General features: G+C 42.8%; 1 protein-coding gene across 1 annotated transcript in view; it reads left to right on the forward strand.

Annotated features, from left to right (window-relative positions):
* Positions 1 to 11,018, forward strand: part of CELSR1 (cadherin, EGF LAG seven-pass G-type receptor 1) — a 172,002-nt gene that overhangs the window by 151,415 nt on the left and 9,569 nt on the right. The window contains exons 27-29 of the mRNA XM_014963359.1: positions 4,160 to 4,334; positions 8,893 to 9,005; positions 10,297 to 10,376. Coding sequence (XP_014818845.1) covers positions 4,160 to 4,334; positions 8,893 to 9,005; positions 10,297 to 10,376 — 368 coding nt within the window. The remainder of the gene's footprint in view (positions 1 to 4,159; positions 4,335 to 8,892; positions 9,006 to 10,296; positions 10,377 to 11,018) is intronic.

Here is an 11,018-nt window from a genome sequence, read left to right on the forward strand (position 1 = left end):
CTTTTTTACTTGTACTTGGCCTCATCAGTCATTTGGAAAACATCAGGGTTTTAATATGTTCTTGTGTGTTTTGAGTGATTAGTAGCAATGCCAGGAGATAGGACTATGTCTTATTTTCAGGGAATAAATGACAGCAGCCCTGTTGAAGGCTTATCATAGGAACTGAGCCCTGAATACTGATTTCTTCCTTCCTTTCCATCAGTATGTTTTCTGTCTTGCTTTGTCTGTTCAGTAGGAGGCTCTCCAGTTTCTTCTGCAGCAGGTACCTTACAAGCCCAAGCGGCTTCTGGTGTTGACTGGTAGGTTGTCAGCTATGTATTGCTAATATGCATGTTGCATACCCACCATGGCCATTCTGGAGAAGCCACTTGCTAGGCATGGGACAGCTTGCTACATCCAAGAATCAGTAGGAAAACTGTCGCTTTGCTTTGTGCCTTCCAGCCACAGTGATTGTTGGCTTCAGCCCATCATATCTGTTGCCAAAGCTTAGTGCAGGCACCTCCAGTGTTGTGCTTGTCAAGAAATGCACGCTGTGAATGGACTGAATATGAAATATACACCACACATCAAGCGTGTATGTTCTGTACCTAGGACCTCATTGCTATCTTAACTGCGTAGCATTATATGTAGTATTGCTGCTAATTCTTAGTAGCACCCATCTCAAAAGTCATGGGTACCATGGGGTCGGTCAAGGGAGACAAGCAGGCAAGGGTTCCAGCACTGCCAAGCTTCACAGTTGCCCTTACCAGTCAGTAGACAGATGGGGGATGGCATGCAGTAAAAAGTGTGTCCTTAACAGATATAAAGAATATTCAAAACGTTAGTGTAGGGATTATCTGAACACTCTGAGGAAAATTTATATTCTAGAAATCTTCTACTGTACATGTTTCGATTTAAATTTTGAGAGGGAAGTATAATCTTGAGATGAAAAACATAACCACATTGATGCCACACTGTCCAAGCAGCAGAAATGGGAGAAAATGCCTACATTCAATGGGTATCATCACTGTTATGGTAAGGACACCGTTGTGTCTGACCATGTCGCCTCACTTACTATATCACTTAAGTGTGAAATGTCACCCTGGATTCTGATACCCATTTGAGTTATAACATGCGTTTTAGAAAGTATCTGACCTTGACTTAGAGATCTGGTGTGATGGCAGAGTCTCTTACCTCTGTTACTGTAAGGTGTCGTCGTGTCTTGTACCAGTTAAACACTCTGTCAGATTTTGTCAAATTTGAACTTCCAGTAACTGGGTGCTGTCAAGACCTTTTCCTGGTAAATATGAGAGGCCTCTCTCTTACAAAAACTGTCTTCTCAGAAAGCCTCTGTTCAGTAGTATTTCTTTTGGAAAACTAGATAAAATTAAGCAGCTTTAATTCTTCAGTTTCTAAGATGCAGGTTATTCTGTTACCTTTTTTCTGGGCTTTCTTCTGCCACTTTACATTTTGGAAAATAGTGAATGCGAACTGGACGAAGGTTTCCAACTGTTGCTCCCAGTCCCATATTCTGATATTCCCCTGCACCAGGAACTGCAGTTACCTGCTGCCTTGGTGAGGTCTTCTGCAGGGACCTGCCTCCTGGGATATGGTCTCATATCATGTGTGACCCATGTTGTCTTTGTTTCATAATATACGAGTTTCCATTTTAAAATAACTTTGCCCAAATGAGCTCACCTTGCCAATTGATCCCCAGCATTCCATGTAACTTGCCCTTTCCCATGACTTCTTGACCACACCACTCATTTTTCACTTGGGGGGAGTTTACACTCTTTCAGTTCTCCGACATGAATACTGAGGAGCAGGAGACCAAGCCCACATCCCTGCAGGATCCTAACAAAAATGATGCTGTAAATGATGGCTCCTCGTTTCCAGATTCCTTTCATAGTACCGTGAAGCACCAAGCAAAGGTTTATAAGAGCAGTAAAACAGTTCATTACAGCAATACCACAAACACTAATGGTTGTATGTGGTGGGATTGTTCTCTTTTGCTCCTTCTCATTTTCATGCTTTGGAACTCATGGTGTGATCGTGTCCTGTCCTGTTACCAGGACTCAATGAAACACCCCAAACCTTTAACCCACTTACAAAGATCTTTAAGTTACAGAATATATTTCATACATCAGAAAGCCGCTCCTTGCAGCCTACCTAGTCAATTTGAGAAGTTAGGAGGGCTGTAAGCCATGTCTGCTTGAGACAATTATTCATCTGTCTGTATGGAATGAGAGTTGTCTAACGAGTCATGCACTGATGAACATAAAGAGGGAAAGAATGCTGGAGCACAAATAATGCTACGCTGCTTGGCACCCAGCCTGGCTTTTATGGGTTTCTGTAAATTAACAGTCACATTTCTGGGTGAGGTTTTAATCTTTCCCTGGACTATTGATAGAAAGTGATTTATTTTCTTTCTTTTTTTCTTACCTGAAAAAGGTAATGTTCAGGGCAGCAGTCTACTCCTATGCATGTGCCAGTAGGAACAAAAAAAGCCCCACTTGCATTGAGGGAAGAAAGGTCTTTTATTTGGTGAGCTACATTTTCAATAACGCTCGTTGTTATAATAAAGCTGATGCAGTAAATGAATCCAGAAAGTTGGCCATCTTTGTACGATTCCTTCGCTCGGCAAAGTTAAACAAGGAAACTTACATTTCTGAGAATTATACCATGAAAAAACCACTAAAAAGTCATGCCAAAATCTGAAAGCAGGGTCAGTGCTGCACGGGAACAAAAGCGTTCAAAACACAATGTAAAACATTTTAAAACAAAATATAATGTTTACACAAGGTTCTCTGAATTCAAGCTTATCAAGAGATAAGCTTAGTGAAATCCTTTGCTTTGCTTCTGAAAGGAGAGGGTTAATTGCAATATTTCAATTCAATTCAGGTGTCCGATGCTTGTGGTCATTTCTGTTTTCACGCATCAAACCGTAAAGTTGGGAGGGAAAGCTGGTTAGCAGATACTACAGAAATGCAACTCTGTGAAGGTCAGAAGTTTCAAGGTGGCCATTTGGTCACAAAGATGACTTCAGCTACTAGTTTGCCCACTGTAGCTGTTTCTCCTAGTCACACAAAGGACTCTTTGGTTTCAGCAGGTCCTTCATTTTTGCTGCTCTCAGCCTGGCAGAGCTGAGTGGTCCCCTTTGTACTGCTGACAGAATAAAAACCAAATCCAGACCTGGGTCTAGAAGCTCCACATCCTCTTGTTCCTAGCCGAAGGTGTGAACTACCCAACCAGCACTAGCCTGCTTTCTGCTTGTCCTCATGACTTCTGTGCCTGACTGCAAGTAGGACAGCCTCAAAAGGAAAGTAGAGCTGAGGATTTCTGGACCCAAAATATCTTCCAGCCTGGTGGTTAGGGTGGTTTTCTGCTGTGGACAAGAGGGGGTTAACCCCCCTGCTCAAGCCAGGTAGAGCCTAGAAGCCACTCTCCCGCTTTGTAGTCAAATACTTTGATTTGAACAGATTTAAACTGGAGATTAGGAGAGGGGTCTTCACTGTGAGGGGGGCGGAGCACTGGAACAGGTTGCCCAGGGAGATGGTTGCGGCCCCTTGCCTGGAGATATTCAAGGAGAGGCTCGACGAGGCCCTGGGCCACCTGGTCTAGTTGGGGGTGTCCCTGCTGACTGTGGGGAGGGGGGACTAGATGACCTTTGGAGGTCCCTTCCGGCCTGGACAATTCGATGATTCTATGATTTCGACATTAGATAAAAGGTTGATCTGTGGAGTAGGTGGTGATCTGCTTCCGGCTGCATGTTTTCAGTCCAGTGATAACAGCCATGGATCCTCCATGACTTGCTGAAGTACAGATGTGCAAGGTCTGCAGGGTTCATCAGTGAAGGGCAGGGCTGTAAAAGAGATGGACAAAAGCATCCATGCTTGGAGGGTAAGGGCAGTGACCAAAAGCATGTTGGGTTGATGAGGTAAAGGTGAACCAGACTCAGAACAGGCCACATAATTAAAAAAAAAAAAAAAAAAAAAAAAAGGTAAATTTCACAATATGAGCGGCTTTTCTGAAACTCTGAAAAACTTAATTAATGGCAGTATATTTGTTCTGCCAAAACCTTTTTATTACACTTGCCTTTAGCTGCACAAAGGAGCTGGTGACTCACCAGGTTCTGATTCAGAAGAGCAACTCTAATTTCCCTGCCCTTTCCCTTCTGCAGTTTGTGTGTACCGTGATTGCCATCCTCCTGCATTATTTCTACATGAGCACCTTCGCATGGATGTTCGTGGAGCAGCTCCACATCTACCGGATGCTGACTGAAGTGAGGAACATCAACTTCGGGCACATGCGGTTCTACTACGTTGTTGGCTGGGGCATTCCTGCCATCATAACAGGTACCCTCAACAGCTTCATTTCCCCTCCCTGACGTCTTCACTGGCCAGATTCAGGAAAGTTGCCCCATCCAAGACAGCTGTGGGTGCACTCAACTGCTTTCACTTCAGTGTTTTCCTGAACGAGGGCAACACCAAATCATGTCTAGCAGAAGTCAGCCTGAATTTGGCAGATTTGCGTACCAAATGTCTGCTGCCCCAGTTGAAGTGATACTGAGGGTTTTACAATAACATAAACATAATTGCACCTAGATTAAAACAGGACTTGGTAACATTGCTTAGGAATGACAGTATATTTATTTTATTTTGCCCGTAGCCTTCAGAATTTTTCCTACCCTCTGCTAGTACCTGGGGATATGGACACACGGTCTCCTGGGGAGGTAGCTGCAGTGGCTTCAGCAGCAATGCCTTTCACTGGGCATTCCTATTGCCTACCCTGCACCAGCAGTAAATGCTCCTTGAAGGGGATTTCAACAGTTCTGTTTTACTTGGCATAAAAATGAGCTGGGAATACTCAAGCAGCCTTTTACTTCATTTCAGATACAAAGGCAATAACTTCCAGTTGAGGAAAAGTAATGAAAAGCTGGAGGCAGTAATCGTTTAAACTGTTGCAGGGTGATCCACAGGAGCACATCCATCTCCGCCCTCACCGTGCCTATTTTTGCAATCAGACATTTCCAGTGCCACCCCGAGCACATGGTGCTGCCTTAATTCAGGCAGACAGCTCCTTGGGAAGCGCGCTTCGCACAACAGTTGGAGAGAGGTTTTTTGGTTCAACTATTTCAGCATGTATCTGTGGCCATATGGGAAATCAGATCAGAGGCAGACAGTTAACTTTTATCCAATTACTTTTATTTTTACAGATAGCAACATACTGTCAGTAACAGCAGAGCTTTAGAAGTCTCTCAGATCAAACAAATAGCTATCACTCATATACATTTGGAAAAATACCTTGGAACAAGTTAGAATTTTAAAAATACAGGGATTTTTTTTGTCTACGGGACTTTAGAATTTGTAATACAGAAACATACCATGAGTTAGTAAAGGTTAGCTTTCGTTCTGGAGAGCTGGTAAGTTTTTTTCCGGATCACCTTGTGCATAATTTCTGCTTCTATCAATTTATCCAGAGCACACTGGAAAGTACAGCCCAGAAGGCTCTGCCACTCTAGACATATACCTGACAGTTTAAATAGATGTTGTCCTTGAACTTCTAAAACATTTCAGCCTGTGTAACTTTTATTGCTACATACAGGACTACTGCAATATATTTAGGGATGTTTAAGTGCCATCAGATAGTTGGCAGCATCATTTCCAGTAGAAGTATTATCATTAAATAGCAGTAAACAATTTCCATTTCAGAAGGCACAACTCTTTAGAGGAATTTTGTCAGAAGGATTTTCTGTTTCATGCTTAGTTTCTATCCTGAATTTTGAATTAATTCAGACCTTCTCAACAGCAGTATTATGCAATCTAAATATTACAAGTACATAATTTTTACATTTTTCTACTTAGATATTGTTTTCTGTGATATGGAACTATTTCGCACTTTTAAAACTATGAGTTACAGTTGCAGGCTGTCACCTGTAATTTGAACTCCGAATCTGCTGAATTTGCAGTTCATTTTAATGAAAAGTCTATTACTGAGCACATCAGAGGATTTTGTGAAATGAAGGATAAAGGAAACTAAGTCTTTAGTTTGCCCTTCCAGGTTTAGAAATCATCTGAAGAGAAAATTATTTCCTCATAAATAGTACAATGTGGTATTTCTTGCCCCTGGAAAACTTTGTTACTGTACATATTTTAAATAAGCTTATTTTATAAATTTTAAATTTTAATATCTAAACAGTAAAAAGGTTCCAACTTCATAACATGATCTTAAATGCAATTTCTTTTAAATTGCTTTATGAGAGAAGGATTATGTACGTTTCTTAATAGTGGAAAAGTCTAGATATGGGAAAGGTTTTTAGTCTTGGACATCCAAAGGACTTTTTTGTTTTACTTGAAAGATAAATATCTAGCCCATTTTATCTTTATCATAGCTATCCTGAAAAAAAAAAAAACAAAAAACAAAAAACTATAGTAGCAGTGGCTTTACTGTTTTGTTTATTTATTTTTTCTATTTTCCATGCTCAAACTGACATTCATTTCAATCTGGGACATAGTGGTCCTAAGGCATCTGTGATGGGACCACATTATTTGCAGAAAGGAACCTTGACCTTTATGGGGGAAAAAAACTTAGCAAAACATTTACATAGGGAACGCTCCAGCAGGGAACAAGCACATTTAATCACAGCATAGAAAAGCAAATTGCCATGAATAAAAAGTAGGATGGAAGTTGGGAGAAGGCTTACAGCCATCAAAAGAGTGCGGATCTGGAATATTGCTCCATGGGGAGTGATAGTGAAACATTTTAAATTTGCTTTAAGTTTGCTCATTTTAAAATGTAGTTTGAGCCATCTAGGAGAGGGATTTTATAACTTCCTTGCCTCAGAGGCAAGGGGCTGGATTTGGCACCCAGCAAGACCCCTCCAGTTCTGCATGTCTTGGTGGCAACACACTAACGGGTTGGCATATGTGTGCTGTAACGACTTTGCTGTGGAGACTGCAGTGCTCATGTTAAAACAAGTTCTTACACAGCCCTAACACCAGTACCTGCACTAAATGGCACTTCCCAAATCTGCTATTTGCTGTGAAAACTAAGTGAGGTGATGAGTCTGGTGAAGCTGTCCCACAGTTGCCTGAGTCACACATGGCTGCTGAGCCCACAGGAGCTCAGAAGGTTCAAAAGGTGCCCCTCCAGCAGCACCTCCCCATGGTGTCCTCTTGAAACATTCCTGGGATGGGTGCTGGTCCCCACAGGATGCTCAGCTCAGCCATAGGACCAGCCCCGGTTTCTGCCACCACCAGTGAGCTCTCAGGCAGCCCACACGCCTAGTCTGCTCAGGACAACCAGGCTGCAGCGTTTAATTGATGTGCCAAAATGACTCTCTAGATTACATTGCATTGGCTTAATTCTGCCTTTGGGTAAAGTGTTGTTTCACATGTTGTTGACTCCAGTAAAATTTGAACCGCGTACCTGAAGACTGCAGTTCACCCCATTTGTTTAATGGAGGACTTTAGGGTAGGATTTTGAGAGTGAAAAAATGTTGCTGTCTGCCAGTTACTTTTAGAGCCAGATGTTTGGTCAAATCGTAGTTGAAGTCCCACTAATGGGGGAATCAAGTCCTGGGAAACAGGCTGTGTCTACAGAATTACATCTGTATAAAATACTTTATGGTCCCTTAATCATTTATGGCTAATTCTTTCTGGATGGCAACTGCTGAAGGGGGTGGTGGAAGGGCCAATGGGAGCAGGGAGGGAGACCAGTCCTATCTCATTCCACACTTCAGAGAAAACAGATCCAATATCCACTGCTTTGCCAAATAGCCAGTTTAATTTTCGCAAACCGTAGGCTTGTACCAGATGTGAATATTGGCTGTGGGCCAGCAGGGAGAGTGAAATACATCTACCTCTCCCTTTTCCAGTGTCTTTTGATCAGAGCACGCGGGCTTCAATTTGGAAAAAAAAAAAAAAAAAAAAGGCATTTATTAATGCCCATGAATTCCCCTTGCAGAGAGTGTCACTATCTTGGTCACCTGCTTGAGTCAGGACATACGCTCAACACAAGGGGTGCCCCCGATGCCCAGACAACGTGCTGCAGGCATTTACCATATGTCATTGGCCATAGGCCTCGTAGGGATCAGTTCCTGTGTCTTGAAGAAGGAAGACCTCTGCAGTGTTTCGCAGGTCGAAGGCAGCAATCCCAGTCTGTCGCCATATGGGCGAGGTGCGGGTCATCAAATCAAGAGGCACTGTAAATCAGCAGGTGGAGGTTGGACTCAGAGAGTCCCTTGGAATTGTCCAGGCTTTGAAAAATAAAACAATAAAAGGTGTGGTTTTAACATAATTGCCTTGGGGGCATTAGCAAACTCCATTTCAAAGGTGCTGAAAGCAAGGTGAGGTACCTGGGACGGCAGCTCAAATGAATCCCACCTGAGCTCAAGCAGTTAACTCCCCTGAGTTCCCAGGTTCCTTTGTCTCTCTCTGGTGTTATTTCAGTGACAGCAGGCTCACAGCAGTCAAGAATGCACTTTTTTTTTTGGTAGTATAGACATCTCCTCAGTTATGATTCATGTCATTCTGCTGCATAGGCTTATTGAAATTCCTCAACATGTCACTCACCCTCAAGGCTTCATCACACTGTGTGAGTATGACTGCAAAACTGTGCTGAAGCAGAATTAATTTGGGACTTGCATTTATTGTTGGTTTTGTGCAGCTGAACTTTGTTCTTGTAGGCAAAACTCATAGTGTCATTTAATATGGATTGACCAGAGTAAAGGTTTTCATTCACAAAAGTTTTATTTCAGTATTTGCCTTGATTTTGACTTCCTAGACTGTCCTACTGAACACATTTTGCCATGATCATTTTGTTTGTCAGACAGTGATTTAGAAATGTTCCTGCTTATGTAGAAGATCTCAACAACACCTTTCTGATGTACTTTCTCTCCATTTTGTGACCTAGGGCTTGCTGTTGGTCTGGATCCACAAGGCTACGGGAACCCTGATTTCTGCTGGTTGTCTGTTCATGACACCCTTATCTGGAGTTTCGCTGGGCCCATCGTAATTGTTGTAGTTGTAAGTATGGTGGAGTTGGCATCCTGAGCTGTCTCTTCCTTACTCCTACCTGTTCCTTTGTGTTTTGTCAACCAATAGTCATAATGTGAAGTGACTGTATTCTTTACATCTGAAGTTATGTTCTTCTGTTGCTTAAAGAGATAAGACATGAGCTCAGTTCCTGGAAATCAGAGGGCAGCTTGCCAGTGTGAAGATTGCTTGTGGAGCAATGGCCATATGGCCAGAAACTTAGTTATTTTTTCCTGTTTGGTTGGTCAGTGGGGTTGGTCAGTGGGTTTATAAAACAAATCACCAAAATGAGCCATAACAAGTCCCTTCATCCAGAAGTCCTAAAGGAATATTAAATAATTCCAATTTCAGGAATTCAAAAGAATTGGCTGGTGTATAACTTCTCCCTTAAAACATCCCCCAGTAACAGACCAACAGAAGCATCCATGGTGTGACTGTATCTTGAATACCAAGTCCGGTCTCCTCATCTCAAAAAGTATGAAGTAGACCTGGAAGTGGTGTAGATTTGGGTCAGTAGTTACCAAAGACCCAGGACTGCCCCCACTGGAGGAGCAACTTAAGTGGACTAGGAGCCTTCAGGCTAGAGAAGAGAAGGCTTCAGAGAAGGGGGTAGGGAGGGACTTGTAATAGCATGGTGGTCTGGAGAATATGGCCATGGAGCCAACCATTCAGTTTCTTTCCAATGTAATTCATAGTAGCAAGTGGCAGATTCAGAACAATCTGGACGAGCTTTGTCGTAGCTGCACAAGGAGTTAAGTTAGAAATTCACACAAACAAGACAATGGTGGTGGTAAAGCTTTGCATGGTTTCAGAAAGGAACTGGGCAAATTCCCAGTATCAATATTCATAATGAATGATAAAATACAAACGCACCACCCACCTGAGTACATCCCAGCTCTGGAAATTGTTGAAGGCTGGAGGAGCATTCAGAGGAATTACTTGCTCTGTTAATACTTTCTGCTTTGGCCCAGCTGAAACAAGATGCTGGGCTGAGTGAACTCTGGTCTGGACAAGGAGAGCCATTCTTGAGTTCTGATGTTTCACTCAAGCCTTTTTGCATAGGGCTGTCTCACTGGGTTTCATCCAGATCAAGCCCCAGAATGTTCTTAACTATGTTGGCTTAAAACGAGATGAATCTTGGAACTTTGAGACATGTAAATTGAAGGAAAAATATTCTTGGCACCAGAAACCATTTTAGGATTAAAATTGCATTGTCATTGAAAACTGAGCCCTAACAATTTTATAGAAAGAATCCATGCTGTTGTTTCAATTTCCTTTTCAGATAAACACTGTCATCTTTATACTGGCAATGAAAGCATCATGCAGACGAAGGCAACGTTCATTTGAAAAAACTGGAGTTGTGTAAGTTTGGGTTCAAAACCCTGTAGACAAAGTTCTAGCCAGGAATAATAAAGTGATGGAATTGCCTAAAAGCAAGTGTTGGGGTGGGAAATAAATAAGATATTTAGAGGAGAGAGTTAGCATTGGTAGAGGCGATTGGAGCTGCTTCATCAGCACCTACTTCTGGTGTTCCTTAGAGGCTCTAGAAAACCTCCACCATGGTGCTTTGCATCACCACCAAGCGTAGGCAGGTTGAAGGAAGTGGAGAGGGAAAGGTCTGGTCCCCCAGATGGTATCATTACAGTCCTTCCAGATCTTCCATCACACTCCTTACTACTACAGTGTCACTTCACCTCCACCCGTGGCATGCCCTGGTAGACACAGTTCTGGGTCTGTCCGTGCTGGCCTATGGCTCAGAAAGGTCTCCCCTCATGGATGCCTGGGTGACCGGCCATGTCATGGCAGAGACCCATTGAGGTTTCCATGATGAGGACCAGCCTCCCCCCATCCTGCTCCCCGTGGGACAAGCAGAAAGTCTCGCAAGCTGCAACCTGCCACCTTCCTGAGCTGCTGTGGCAGCCTGTTCCCATTAACGTCTGCTTTGCCCAAAGCTCTGAATTTACCTGTGAACTGAAATGTGATTAGCTAGTGGCAAGACAATGC

This window comes from Calidris pugnax, unplaced genomic scaffold (assembly GCF_001431845.1).
Source record: "Calidris pugnax isolate Ruff unplaced genomic scaffold, ASM143184v1 scaffold44, whole genome shotgun sequence".
Classification (NCBI taxonomy): domain Eukaryota; kingdom Metazoa; phylum Chordata; class Aves; order Charadriiformes; family Scolopacidae; genus Calidris; species Calidris pugnax.